The sequence below is a fragment of the Centrocercus urophasianus genome, unplaced genomic scaffold, assembly GCF_019232065.1.
Source record: "Centrocercus urophasianus isolate 14NV4802_14NV808 unplaced genomic scaffold, USGS_Curo_1.0 seq_10, whole genome shotgun sequence".
NCBI lineage: Eukaryota > Metazoa > Chordata > Aves > Galliformes > Phasianidae > Centrocercus > Centrocercus urophasianus.
In genome coordinates, this window is record NW_024884142.1 from 33,018,430 (window position 1) to 33,033,864 (window position 15,435).

General features: G+C 36.8%; 1 protein-coding gene across 8 annotated transcripts in view; it reads right to left on the reverse strand.

The window, feature by feature from the left end:
• Positions 1–15,435, reverse strand: part of FBXL4 (F-box and leucine rich repeat protein 4) — a 56,912-nt gene that overhangs the window by 25,408 nt on the left and 16,069 nt on the right. For all 8 annotated transcript variants that reach the window (XR_006168884.1, XR_006168883.1, XM_042819267.1 and 5 more), the window contains exons 4-6: positions 14,607–14,952; positions 7,510–7,754; positions 1,058–1,271 (exon numbers count right to left, since the gene is read on the reverse strand). Coding sequence is in view for 6 of the 8 variants with exons in the window: in XM_042819267.1 (XP_042675201.1) it covers positions 1,058–1,271; positions 7,510–7,754; positions 14,607–14,952 (805 nt within the window). In the remaining 2 variants the exon portion in view is untranslated. The remainder of the gene's footprint in view (positions 1–1,057; positions 1,272–7,509; positions 7,755–14,606; positions 14,953–15,435) is intronic.

Sequence of the window (15,435 nt, forward strand, 5' to 3'; positions counted from 1 at the left end):
CATAATAACAAGCAACATAAAAGCATCCTGTCCAACTTGCCTACTTATGTCTCTAAAAATTTCTCTTATATGTTTTGTAAGGAGCAGTGCTTTTTGTTTAAACTTATTTAAAAAAAAAAAAAACAAAAAAACAAAAAAACAAACCAACAAATAAATAAGGAAATCCCCAAGTTTGATTGTGAACAAATTTTCTTGTCAGCTACAAGCAGGCACTTGCTCATACACAAAAGTCAATTTAAAGCTTAAAAAAAAAATAAAAATAATAAAAAAAAAAAATCAGGGAATCTTTACTATCTACAGCCAATCCAATTTCTTCTCAGCAAAATGATAGCTGAGAAGTGACAGTCACCAGTCAGGTTCAGAAGGTATTTTAGCTGATGCTCTATTACAAATGTGAAATCTCAAACTAAGTTACTTGACTAAAATCAAGAAGATTGTTCCATCATCAGTAGAAACAAAATTATACAATCATAGAATCATAGAATGGCCTGCGTTGAAAAGGACCACAATGATCATCTGATACAATGATCTCAGATCCTTGAAGATGATTTCTGCCAGAGCACAGAGATGACCAGTACTTTTCTTTCTGAAAAACCTGCACCAATTATCTCTACTACAAAGCCCACACAAAATGAGGTAAGGAGATTCACCCAAGATTTACAGAAAGACTACAGAGCTACAAACACAACCGATACACCCAAGGTAGAATGAATCAGAAGTCCATCCAAAAGCACTTAAAAGCAGGGCTGACCAATTCTTTAGTTTGGAGAAGAAAAAAAAAAAAAGGTAAATGTTAAGTATGTAAGATTTCAAAACACAGACTAAATACCATGAAGTAATAAGTTATTAAGGGACACTATTTTTGCTGTAATTGCCAACAAAACCTATAGCAAAGGCCTACAATTCCAGATGGTTGACCTTCTAACTATCTTGCATTAACTCTAGCACAGTTACAAGTAGCTAAACCTTGTATGAGGAAGCACACGGAGTACCAAAAAAAACACAACCAACAAAACAACTTGAAGCGCGTGCTGGGCATTAAAACACTTTTTCCTACCTCCACTTTTGTTCGGTAAAGAATGAGACGCTTGAGGCTGCCCACTTTGGCTATGTGGTTGAAAGCTTGAGGTGGTATCTTATCACATGATGAGAGATTTAATTCCTGAAGATTAGGACACGTTTCAGTAATGACCTCCAAACATGTTTCATTGAGGAAATGGCCACAAGACAACTCAAGACGTACAAGTTCAGAGCCACAAACTTTCAAGAACCTGCAAAAAAATTCACATTTCTGGTGAAAAATAAATCTTTGAATAATGTTAAAACTGTAAGCATGGTAAGCATGGTAAAACAGGAAATACTTTCTTCCAGCAATGAAAAACCTACAGACCACAGCACTAATTCAGATATACATCTGAATTAATTAATGGAAAATATGATTAGGTTAAAGTAAATTAATCATAACCACTCTGAAGAAATTACTTGTGAACCAAATCTGTACAGACCCTGAAGAGCAAACTAATGAGTTGCTGAGTTAGACATCAATATTCGAAAACTAAAGGTGGTCTGACAGTTAACACTGTTTCATCAGCATTAGATACCATATGTAACCTAGATATTATAGTTTTTGTATAAAACAGTATTTGACACATACATTTTAAGAAACACAAAAGACTATATTAAGCTATACATGATATGAGGACACTGATGTCATTAAAGCAGCTGTAGAAAACAATTCTACCTTGAAAGCAAATTGCAAAAGCATCACTGCAAGGGGGAAAGAAAAACAAAGGTTTTGCTGGCCTTGAATATTCAGTTTAGAAAGTTGGAAGATGCTTCCTTCTTGCAATTTGCTCCCAGACAATGAAGGCATTACAAAATGACACTAAAGAATAATGAGGACTTGATGTCCCTTTCTCAAGATGCACGTTATTAAATCTTCTTTCCTTATTTTTCATTATACACTTATGTCTACCTGTTATTCATGATCATCAACTTTCCTGATTCATCTTGCATGCTACCCAGCTCCCTTTGCCTTACTTTCCATTATACAGATCCTACGCAACAGGGGGAGAAAAGGAGATTGCAGAGTGCAACGTCCACTCCAGGAAGCTTCCAAGAGTCATCTGAAACTTCAATTGACCTGATCCAGACCTGGGGTCAGCAGCACCTCAAGTGGGAGCTTGGAGTAGGTGACCTTCAGAGGTCCCTAATGTTCATGAGCTTACGGAAAGCGACAAAGAGAGGCTCTGAGAAAGAGAGACAGAGCACTTGGGGGTTTTGCTAAGTATGCTCTTAAGTGGCATTCAAATCTCTTCCATTATTTTTGTGCAACCCCACAGTCTCTCTTCAGAATCCATTTTAGCTTGTAAAAAGTAATCAAACATCAAGCAGTTATTTGTTGTTTTCATACCAGATACCTTGAATTCACCGGTAAGCTAGACCTGTGAGCTTTCTTACAGAAGAGTGTCAGAAGCAAAATGACTTGACAGTTCAGCAGAATTAATACCTGATATCTAAACATTAGACTGCTATTTCAGACCAGCAGCAGAGTTCAACACTGTCGTGGAGAAACAGGAAGTAAATTCCTTGGAACTTTGAGTAGGGACGTACTGATTCACTGCTGATTGCCAATTAGCCAATTCCTCTCTTCACTGAGTGCTTTAACAACACATTCATATGGCTTCTTTCATCAACAAATCACTGGGTTTGTTCCAGTGGTGATAGTTTCCATAAAACCCTGTCAATTGCCATTTATTATGCCTCTAGCTTCCAATTTGCTAATGGATAAATATTTTATTAACTATTCCATTACAATAATGGATGTTAGGTTAACTGCCATATAATTTAACAGGATTCAGCCATTATAAATATTGCTACAGATCAACACTTTTCTTCTCCTGTCAGTATTAGAAGTTAACATTACTAAGTCAGAGAAGCATTCTTTGATCCCTTAGACTTGGATAAGAAAAACCACACCAGCTTAAAGAGTTATCCTGGTAACATTTTATCTTCATTATACTTAGAACACAAGGACTGAGCAAAACCAGCAATAGCAATGAGCACTGCACTTATTTGTGACTTTACTTCCTTTTTAGAATAAGTTATTTAGGAGACATTAAGAAGAAATTAAGCCGAGGGCAGTAAGGGAGACACAGCAGGGTACAAGAACAAACTGACAGGCATGAAGGGAAGCAGTGAACAGAAAAAGAAAGGGAAATTTGAGGGAGTCAGCAAACGGAACATTGCAGAGTACAATAGTCAGTACTTCTGAGTTCTCCCCATCCTCTGCTTACACTGCACAGCCTGCTTGGGGCAGGTTTTTCTAAATTCTTTCCATGCAGATCTCCAAAGGCTTATAGCAAGGCAGAACATGGGTTCTCAGGCTTTCCGAACAGAAGTGGTATTTCCTTCAAATTCCTGAGACTCAGCAAATACTGGAAGGCTGCCTGGCAATGACTTACTTCAGAACAGCATCTCCAGCAAAAGCACTTGCTATCCAAAGGAATGCTTCCTCACATACCTCTCCTTTACTCACTGAAGACTGACTGCATCCCACTTATAGGATCTCTTCCTTTCTGCAGTCACTCATCTTATTAGTCTTTTTTCTTTATTACCAGTGCTTCAGACAATTTCTGAAGTTATTTCCTTTCTTACCTATTATGAAATAGGATCAAACAACCTAGAAGAATCTAAATATGTACACTTAGTTTGCTAGGCACTACAACAGAGTTTTAAATTCACCTTCATTCTAAACTACAGTATTTCAGTCTTTTTGTTTATTTTCAGAGAATCATAGAATGGCTTATAAGTTGGGAGGGACCTTTAAAAATTATCTAGTTGCAACTGCCCTGCCACCTTTCTCACTTTCCAGCACTGCTTTGATGTTCATCTCCCTCCCAGCTCTATCCCACCTTAGACTTGGAGAATGAGTTCTGAAATCAGTCTGTATCTAATATTTCCTATGATTCAAAATTAAAATACCAAGGTACAAGAGAAGCACTGTTCATGCCAGAGTTGACTGCCTAAGACCTCCCAAATAAAATCTCCCAAACACTTTTGGACATGTACTAAAGAGGGTTTTGAACACACCACATTTGCTCTAGTGGTTATTTTACAGAATCACACTGTTTGTACTACCAATGATACACAGAAATCTGCACGCAGAAGTCTGTTTCTAAGTTGTCATCAACATTCACCTGTTAAAAACTCAGAGCAATTATTCAACATCTTGGTGTTTGCTATACCTCCAATCAACCTGCTTCCCTTTTCCTATACAGGTCTTATTGTCCCATGCTGACATTCCCATTGCATGAACAAATTCACTGCACACCTCTAATGCCAAGAGAATGCATTGATTATGCGAAGTTTTCTGTGAAATCTTTGTTTACTCCCTGTCATTTTACATTCCAGACACTTGAGATTGCTCAAACACTTGTCTTTCACTTTTCTGTATACTTTTAGTGCAATCTAAAAGACAAAGTTCAGTTAATTTATATTATATGCTGAAAATTTTATGATAGTCATTTTTAGCCCTAAGGAGCAGATGCTATCAATAAGTTAAAATACCTTCAGCTTTGCCTCAGGATGTTCATATGCCTGAAGCATTCTATCTGCTCATGATAACACAAAATTTGCTTCAGTCATTTCTTAAACTACTCTTTAAAAAAAAAGTTTCTACTTCAGTACACTTTTGCAGGAAAACACATTTGGATTTTTTTTTTTTTAAGCAGCACACATTTATACAATCCACCTCTTCTAAGATTCATAAGAAAATATGGATAAAAACATTCTAAAGATATTTTCCAAAATAAAACTCAAGCAAGAGTATCAGTAGGCATCTACTTGCAGAAATCAGAATCTAAACAGGACAGCTGGAAGAATCAAACTAATTCAAGTGGTTTTCAACTCAACAGTGCAAATTTTAATACCAAGTACTGAGAAAAGTGCAAAAATAAAACAAAAGGAGGCTCTGCAAAAGTTAAATGTCTTTTATCTACTGAGGATAAGGTAATTAGGTTTTAGCATTTTGTTGACTTTATACTGCAGCAATTTGTTGTGTTTGTAAGGTTACTTAGGAATTTTGTTTAGAAAATAACTTTTCCTCTCTTTAAATGGACAAACATAACGTGGTCTTTATAAGCAAGGTAATGGTGTCCTTCAGACTGTTACAGCTTCCAGGCAGAACTCTCTATATTTCCACTGCAGTGGCTTGACAGCTGGTCATGGTTGCTTATACAGCAGCTTACCATAAAATGGATCACAGAAACATAAAATGGCACGGGCTGAAGAGGACAGTGATCATCCAGGTTCAACCCCCCCCCTGCTATGTGCAGGGTAATCAACCCCTAGACCAGGCTGCTGCCCAGAGCCACATCCAGCCTGGTCTTGAATGCCTCCAGGGATGGGGCATCAAACCTGAAGTACTGGAACAAGCAATTTAGGTTAGTTTGAGCCTCAAGTTACAGGAAGACTTTATTGTTTTTAACCAACTAAACCCAAAATGAAAAACAAACAAAACACAGCTCATTATTCTACAGGACACCTCACTGCCATACCTAAAATTTTATTTGCAGAAAGAAAGAATACCAAGAACAGGAAAAAGTCAGAGAAGCATAAAAAGAAGCCAGCAATTGTTTTCAGAAACACACAGTGAGCAGCAAGATAAGATTTTACATTAATAAAGACTTTACATTAATAATATAGTGGTAATGTCCTCTGCTTTCATACAAAGAGTCATAAGTATTTCATTCTTGCAATGGACAATTGTAAACCAAAAGCATGAATAAGTTTTCAGGAAGGTATCAGCTGGTAACTGAGAAAACAAGCAATGCATCCTCCCTGGACGATTGCCAAACCTCCTCCATTGAAGGTAAACTGAAGAGTAAACTAAAAAGAAATAGAATTCCTAAAAAAGTCAAAGTAATTCCATTCTTTGGAAATTCTGGTTTGGCTAATAAATCCCGAAAGGCAGGCGAGGTGAGAAATGTCTAGAGATCCAAAAGGAAAAGCTGGGAGTTCATGACTAGCACGTACTGGATCATGCGATTAACAGTAATTTTAGAAATGCTGACTGAAAGTAAATGCTATTATTTTTGTAGTAAAAAAAAAAAAAAAAAAAAAAAAAAAAAAAAACCAAGAAAGTAAAAACAGTTAATTAGTTAAAAGATGTTTTCAACTAACTGGAAGCCAAATATGACAGGATTGCAAGTTCACAATTCGCTGAGCTTAGACATTCATTTCTCTCAATGCTACGCAAAATTTTTAACAGCACTGCATATTTAAAAGAAAAAAAATGAAAAATATCATATGAAGACACACATCTTTAAGTTTTCATAAAGACCAACTTAATAAGCTAAACATCAGAAAGCAAACACTTCACTATTTCAGAGTTGAATTAAAGCTTATACATTTATATTCAGCATAATCTAACGTGAAATCCAAATTTAGTAGATATCTTGTATCCAATTCAACTAGGTGATGCCCACCTCCTTTTTCTCCCAACAAGAACAAACGAGCACAGCATAGGGCCCTTGGGTTATACCTTAAGGTCAGTAAAAAGGAAGTGACATTCTCATCTTGATGAAGTATTTCCTCAAATGATTGTCCTCTAGTACCTCAAGGAAGGCACTCAGACACCAAAGGAAAGAAAACATTCCAATTCCTTTAAACCTTTTAATTCAGAAAACAAATGAAAGCCAAGACATTTTTAAATATATTAAACATTTCTGTTTCTTATCAGTCAAGTTCACCCGCTGTTGCTGATTATCTCTTAGTTGAAACAGCAATTTTTGTTTAAATGAAATGTGTTGATAAATGCTGTTTAACTAATGCAAATGAGTGAAGCAGCAAAAAAAATGATATGCTAAGGAAGCAGAGAACACTGATGTTATACAGAGAAGAATCCCTGCATATTTGCTGCTTTAATAACCTATAGCATAGACATATTTTCAACTCAGTGTGAAGACGCACACGCAAACCCCCTGCTTTCCAAAAGGACTAATGTTTTAAATCATTTTTATGAAAATATTTGCATTTACATTGCACTCCAGTGATTACTTAGGGCCCATACCTTGTAACCATGCACTGTAATCAGTTTACTACTACAGCCATTCTAATACAGTCCTGCTGATGACTCCTTTGTACACAGAACAACTACAGATGCCTTCTTCATAGGATGAATTTCCTATTGCTTAGTTCTCATGGAGTCTTTCAGAATCCCAGAAGAAAGCAAAACACTTCTCCCACTGGAAGAAACCACTCAATCACAGGCAGCAATCACAGGCAGTTTGGATCTTGCACACTACAGACAGAAAAGACTCCTACTTCCCTATTTAGCACCTCTTACTGTTTTAACGTCCCCTCCCACATCATAACAATCACACTCTTTTTTGGTAAATCAAAGACATTTCCTGTCTTTTAGCAAGGTTTCAGTTACTCAGTGACAAAGTACTGTGCAGCAGCTCTGCAAACAGCTTGTCAAAATACTGACAAACATTTAGCACTGACCTGCTAAATCCAGAAACAGAAATGGCTCCCCTGTTTCCAGTCCAAGATAAATTCAGCCACTGGATGAGAGCGCAGCGAGACTGTAGGTGCTCCAGAGATGTGTCATTAATTCTTGCCCAATAAGGCTGTAAACTGAGATGAATGTACTGCAGAGGATCACAGCAATGTTGATACAGCAGCTTACAGGTTTGTGCTAGTCTACACAGGTCTGGTACTGTAAGGTGACTCAAAATCAACTGGATGAGCTATATTAAAAACGGGAAAAAAAGGCACAGATGGTCATACAGCACTTGAAATGCTAAGGAAAATCTGCAAAGGAATAAGAAAATGCATTCTAACTTCAAAGAAAGGTAAGTTCTTTTACTTAAAAGTAACTTTTCAAATAGAACATTGATTAACTATTAAGTAGGATTGCACTTCCTTCTCGATTTGACAACATAATAAACAAGAAAGGGAAAAGCAGATCAGCAAATGAAAGTGACAGGAAGCTTTCAAATCAGAAGTTTCTTTACCTATGCTAATTTAAACAGTAATATATATGTAAACACTATGTTTACATATTTCCCTTCATAATGTCTGTACTTTCATTGATCATAACACTGTGCTGGGATCCTCTTTATTCTCTGGATTTAGTTATAAGGTGGTAGCATAGTTGAAGAGTACATGATAATCAGATCATGCCCCAGTTTCCCCACAACCTGAATTGATTTCAGAGTTATTCCTCTGCACCCTTCTCTAAAATAAATAAATAAATCAGTGTTTTGTCTTCTACCTGGTATCCTTTTCCTCTCTCCCACCAGTGCTGGACTTCGCAACAAGATAAAAAAAAAAAATCAAATAGATTCAGCTTGTCTTTTACGAAGTAATCTCTTATCTGGTTGTATGCGAGAGTCAAAACTGAGAAGTACCACCCCTTTTTGCCTTTATCAAATTGAATCATCTCAGCTTCAGAATAATCACCAGCCCTTCTCACTAGCACCACTATATACCTTTTTAAAAAGACTTTTTACACTCAGATGAAGAAAAATCCCATCTCCTATCAAGCTCTGTTTTTCTTTCTGAAGAAAGATTAACAGAAATATCACTTCAGGGAATAACAAAAACCTTCAATAAAAATTTCTCCCTTAGCTTAGAAATCTGAGAGAAAGCGCACTTGTAAAATTCTGTCTAAAAATTACCTTTAGTTTACTGTGGCTCTTTCACAGCTATCAGCACCAGCACTCTGGTTATGTAATTAAGTGAGTAAATCGCTTCCAAGCAGAGGAGGAAAACTAACTCTCTTCAATGAATCAGTGAGACAGTGTAAATTAAAACAACAACAGCTTAATCTGAAGCAAGCCCTATTACTTCTGACTCAGCCCCAGATTTACTGTTTGGACATCAAACATTCCACATATCTACGAACTCTTCAGCAACTTAACATTAAATCCAGTGCCACAGAAGTGCTTGCATATACTGAGGTTTTCTAAACCTTGATTTCAAGTCTTCTTCCCTGTCCTAAAAACACCTCTGGCTTTTTACCTCAGCTGGAAGCTGAAGATCAAGGCAGACATTACCACATAACACCACTCAACAAAAGTCACTTCCTAGACTGACACTTTGGTTGCTGGCGTTTTGATACAACACACTGCAAGCTGACTAGGAGCTACCACACATGTGATCCCAAGCGAACATCTGGGGGTTATTTTGCTTTGTTCAGACCTACTGTTCAAGCTTAGAAGTTGCTGTTATGTCCTTTCAGCATGTATCTAAATACATACACATATTTTAAAGATCATCTATTAACTTTGAACAATTTTTCAATATTCTAAAAACAATTTCAAGCTGTCCTGCAACCTTTCAGCTACTTTGCATTCTGTAATCCAACTAAATATCTATTTTGTCTTCTCCCTCAGACTTTTCCAATGTTTATTTATTAAGTTTTCTATAGCAAAGAGCTCAGTCATTATAGCTGCAGTTAGCTAAATTTATGTCTACAATTAATTTGGTATAATTAATGTCTGGTACAGAGAAACACTAGTTCTGTTCACTGGGGAAAAAAATTTCTTTATGATTTCTGAGCAGCAAAAGTAATGGTGAATGAAACCACAGATGCCTCAATATACTTTACACTCACTGATAACTTCATAGAGTATTTCATAACACAGAGATATTGCAATCCTTCCCACCCAAGATGAAATATCTGGGATTAAAAAAATATAATGCAATACTTCATATTGTTGTAGTGATAATTTTTTTCTTGCTTTTGATTAAACAAATATAACAGGATCCAAATCTACATGCTAATACCCATTAACCACTACTGGCATCTGTCAGCAGTCTGCTATCTGCGTACATGTATCCCAGCACAGAATACCATTTGATACCACTGTGTGTGACAAAACGTGCTCCCATTGTGCTATGCTGTGCTTACAGTAATTCCATGAACGCCACAGAATGGAATATCTACTTTGAAAATCTATTTACAACATTGTTTCCTGCCATCACATTTTAGCTTTAACTCCGGATTTATGAAAAATTATTACAACCACGGTTGCTTCACACTCTTATAAGCTGTTCAGTAAAAACACAGATAATTGGAAAAATAAAAAGAAAATATAGCTAACACAAACGCTGCTTGCCTTCGATGGATCAAAAATGAAAACAGAAGTACTTTCTGTCCCATTTCCAGGCAAAACACACCGTGTATGTCCAGATTCAGAGATGTGATGAGATCAATAAATGCTTGAGAGAACATCCAAAAATTGGAGGTTTCCAGATAGTAACTCTCAACAACCCAGCAAACATCAACATATGAATTCGCTGTGCTATCTGCACAACAAAAAGATCCTGAGTCATATCTGATTTGCCTGCTGTTTTTGTTTAAATCACTGCAGTCCCTGACTGTAGCATCTTAAACATTCACCTTCAATTTGAATTATAAATTCAAAACATACATCTTCAAAAAACAGAAATCTCATACAGTGCAAAGTTTACTCATAAGCTCAGACAGGATCACCATCACACACTTCACACACAGGATAAAACCCCAGGCACACAGCTTCTAATAGCACTTACCAATAACATTTCTCCAGCTTTTTTTTTTTTTTTTTTTTTTTTTAATACGAATCACAGCAAGAAATAATCATTTATAACTAATAATACAATTTCTTTGGCTAGAGTACAATAATGCAGAAATTGATTAGGTCAGAAGACAATCCTCAAATTTCTGCACTATGAATTTCCTCCTTCAATTTTTCTATTTGAGCCCTTCCAATATGAAAACACATCGGCCTATACAAACTATAATTCAGGAATACTTATTTTTTGTTCTGCAGCCAGAGCTGCCACAACTTACTCTAAAGAACTAGAGTCGACATCAAGAAATGCTCAGATAAAGGATCTGTGCACAAAAAGGAAAAGAAGGATGAAAGGAAGCAGATGATGACATCCTGTGACTACTGGCATTCCTCAGCACAGTTTAAGAAAACACAGTCCCTTGTTCCGTGATCCTATAGCTTGCATGCTACCATTTTAATCTCTCCTTTTCTTTATTCTACTCATGTCAAGTTCAGCTGCACCAAAGCATTTTATAACACAAGAATACAAGCACTCAACCCCTCGGAAATGAAAGGCTGAAGGTTTTAACCCCCCCCTTGATGTGAAGAACAGAAAGCATCTTGCTGATAGACTGATAGACAAATTATCAAGGCTTCAGAAAGACTAACGCTGCAAAGATCTCCACAAGCCATCACTCAGAGCCTAGTCTGCTACAGCAACTGGCAGTATATTAGCCATTACCTGAAGGGATCTCATGCCATATGGTGATTAAAAAGCTTAAAACAGCCTTTAAGACCCTTGTGAGATTCTCAATCCAAAGAGAGGCACAAAATCTTACAAATTATCTGAAAGCCTGCAAATATTTACTCTTGAAGCATTTATTCTGGAATGATGCAAGAAGTTTACTGGGAGGAGGGGGGAAAAAGCATATGACTGAGAAATGGTCCTGCTTATTATTTCAGTTCTTTTAAGCATCAGTTAAGGGCCTTACATTTAAGGGCTTGCATTCAATGCATCTCTTAGATTTAAGGCCCTTTCCTCATGGAATGCAGGTGTCAAATCCACACTTAGTGGAAAAACTCACTTTCCCAACAGACACAAATTGCTCATAAACCTTGTGTTATTCTTTTTTTCTGAAGCTGCTTACAATAGCTTCAAGGGATGACAAAGATCTGATTCTTTTATTTCTTTATACAAATTTTCAAAACAGAAGGATACTGCATGCTGCAGTCCAAAGTATTTCTCTTGCTTTGCTGAGGAGAACAGGAGTTAAGTTCTCAGGACCTGGTGTACTACCATAGTGAGTCTCTCACTGCACACACAGCACACCATGGCAGGCATTCCTCCTCTTTATTGAAGGCTCTCAACTTGTTGTTCAGGCCGCCAAGTCTGAAGCACTCTGCAAATCTGAATATGACAAAGGCCTTATTCCTTCCACCTTACAAGCAGCACAAGCTAATCAAATGCGAAAGGACATGAAGATGCTCCTACAAAATCCTCTCTCAACGTTAAGTTAATTTTGAGAACAAGTACTCTACAGACATTAAGGATGTTAAAAATATTAAGCAGTGCATGAGCAAGCAAGGAAAATTCTCTCATCAAGCTCTTTGCTTCTAAGGAACTCTCTGCCCCAGGATGTGAGCATCCTCTTATTTTGTGCAAATTAGACCATAACAATGTTTTTACAGCTCACACTCAGTAAGCCATTCTGAAAGCAACATAATCTAAGAAAGCATGGTCTACAGAAGTTTCAGAAAGACATGGAAAGCAAAAGAACTGCTGTCTATTTTAAGATCAGCATAGAAGACCATTCAGGCTGAACATTTCGTGAATTATGTAGGGTTGTACGAAGAGCCTGAAACAGCTGAAGTAAGAAACAGGCAAGTATGAAGACTAAGAACAGCTTCACATTCATAATGTGCAGCAGGATCCTATAAAAAGATACATCTTCTTCATGTAACATATCAAAGTCAAAACTGGAAGGAGTTGGTGCTTTCTTTACTTCACCAGTACTTTCTCTGAACACTTCCAGAAAAATCTGACATTTGTCATTCTCAAAAACAGCATGTAGATACCGTTCCCATTTCAGATGGGATAAAACATTGCCACACTACAAAGCACAACATTTTTGTTGTTTCTGTAACCAAGCCTTCCAGCTGGACAGAGAAAGCAGAGACTATTGCTGCTGTCACAAACCCTGTCCAGGAATACTCTTTTGTAGTTTCCTGGTAAGTATTCTAGCCATATTTTCAGGTTCCTTAAATCAAAGCAGAAGAAAAAAAAAAAAAGTGTTTGGTATTGATAGACCATATAAATGCATTCATGAAAGCAAACTTGTTAAAAAATGGATAAAAAAGAAAGCCAGTAAAAAAAAAAGTAAGCAGAAAAGCACAATAAAGTACATAGAGACAGAAGATCTTAGGAATAATAAGACCACATATAATTATACATATTAGAATCTTGATGATTTGTATAATTATGCAGAACAAAAATGAGATTAATAGTTGCCTCTCTGATTGGCAACTATACTACAAATCAACTTATCAAGCCTTTTCAAAAAAGACTTCCCAGATTTAAATCACATTTTCTCTGTAATTAATTGTAGACACTAAAAAAAAAAAAAAAAAAAAAAAGAGAGAGACATTTACATGTTGTGGACTCAACCACACCCCTACATAACCACTAAACCACCTTACAGATACAGAAGGACCAACAGTGAAATACAGTGACCACTATATGCACCCTAGAGAATTAAAAAAAACAAAACAGTGCTGCTGCTAACTCAGGATGAAATCAACACCCTCATTCATTGTTCCATTGCAGCACTGGCAACAACTCATGAATGGAAATAAACATTTAAAAGAGGAGATAATGATTCTCTCTCCTTTTGGTGTATTTTCTTTTTCTTCAATACAGAAGAAAATCCCACAGATCGAAAAAAAAGGACATGACAAAAAACACAAAACTATCTGATTAAATCACATATTTCTGAATGTGTTCTGCAATCAGTGGCAGCATTTCTCATCATCCTCCTCTCTGCTTTCATAAATGAACCTACCTGATTCAAGCCAAAAGCACTCTTTTGCATTTGATGCATTACTGCAGTAAACAAGAACTGTCAATTGTAAGAATTCTGACTGTCAAGTCCAGAGTTCTGAGCACCAAGTAGAAGCTCCTCTCCACTGCTAATCCAGCTTATTTTAGAAGAGGCAAAGGTGATCATTTGGACTCTCCTTTCTTACTCTGACTGGTGTATCAGTCTCCCATGAACAGCTACACTCCAGCAGAAATTTACAGGTCAGCATGCAATATTCAGCAATACCACATAGGAAACGACAGGACAAAAGATATTTACCTGCACAGATGCTGAGCCTACTTGCAACTGCTCCACTGGTAGGGGATCTGAAAAGAATACTTTACAACTATTTTCTGTGCCAGTGATAGACTAAAAAGTAGCAAATGCATCAAAATAAGAGTGTGCAGAAGTTCAGCTATAGCTTTTTTTTTTTTTTTTTTTTTTTTTTTTTGTGTGTGTGTGTAGCTTGCATCATGATTCAGAACACCTGCATAGAATATGAACATTTCATGGCAGCTGCAAGAACCAAGTTTTGGGCATTCTATAAAGAGATCAGGGAAAGAAACTTTTAACCAACTACAAACTATCCCTACTTGCAGGTCACATTCATTCTTTACTCTCTTTTGTGTCTTCTTTGCCAAGGACTAAATCTACTTGTATCATGAACTTAGGATCTTCCAGTTGTACAAAGCCAGAGATGAAAGGCAAGAATAACAGGCATAAGAAACTGTGCATGAGCAAAGAGAATCCTGAGAAATAAATGTACCATAACTATGCATATACTGGCAAACTGACTTGTTAATAGCCACCCATTGAAGCAGACTGACTACTGCAACTCAGGCATATCTATACAATAGTTGCAGGAGACTCACAAAAAATGCAAGGAACTGGAAAAAACAGCAGTCTTGATCACTACCCCATACATCACCTTTACATTCAATCATTAAGACAACTGTATTAAGTATAAACATGCTTTTCTTACCTCATAAGGCAGCTTATCAAAATATCCATTACTTGGCCATTCTTTGAGGGCAACGATGCTGAACTGCTTATTGAGAGTATCCATTCCACAGCCATACTTCTCTTCATCCTCATCTTCATCAATATCATTCATATCAATCATTGAAGCCTTAAGTGAGAGCACAGGTCTCTCTTTCACACCATGTAGTACTACTGCATCTAATTCAGTGTAATAGTCCAGAAGAGAACTGTTCACTTCCAGCCGAATTAGATTTGTGGGAAAGTTGATTTGTTTGATACTAGGTGTGAACTGCCGAGCCTGGGGACCATTCACTTTTGTAGGTGCCTCAGACCAGAGGACTTCCCACCTGTAAAAATAAGTGCATGCAAATACAGAGATTAAGATTAAAGTTACAAATCCAATTTCTGAACACAGACAGGGTGCTTTTGCCAGAACCACTTAAGAAGTGAGAAAAAACAGTTGAACGGCCAATGAAAATAGTAATGTTTGTCACTAGAATCGGTAAATTTCCAAATGATGAGTTTAACAGGACACACTACAATCATAGCACATTTTCTCTGCGTTGCTAACCAAGCAAACTGTATACTCATTGTCATGCACTTGTGTTAGATTACCATTATATACACACAAATTATTCCAACACTTCACAGGTAAGGTTATTGTAACCAACTGATAAAAGATCTCTTGACAATAATTTGCCTGTTAGTACAAATAAGCAGGGAACAGTCCTGTCAAGCAACTCAAATACACTCAGTTGACTTCACTTCCCACACAAGGTTTTCACAAAATATACAAAGAGGGGAAAAAAACAAAACCCCCAGTTCTCACT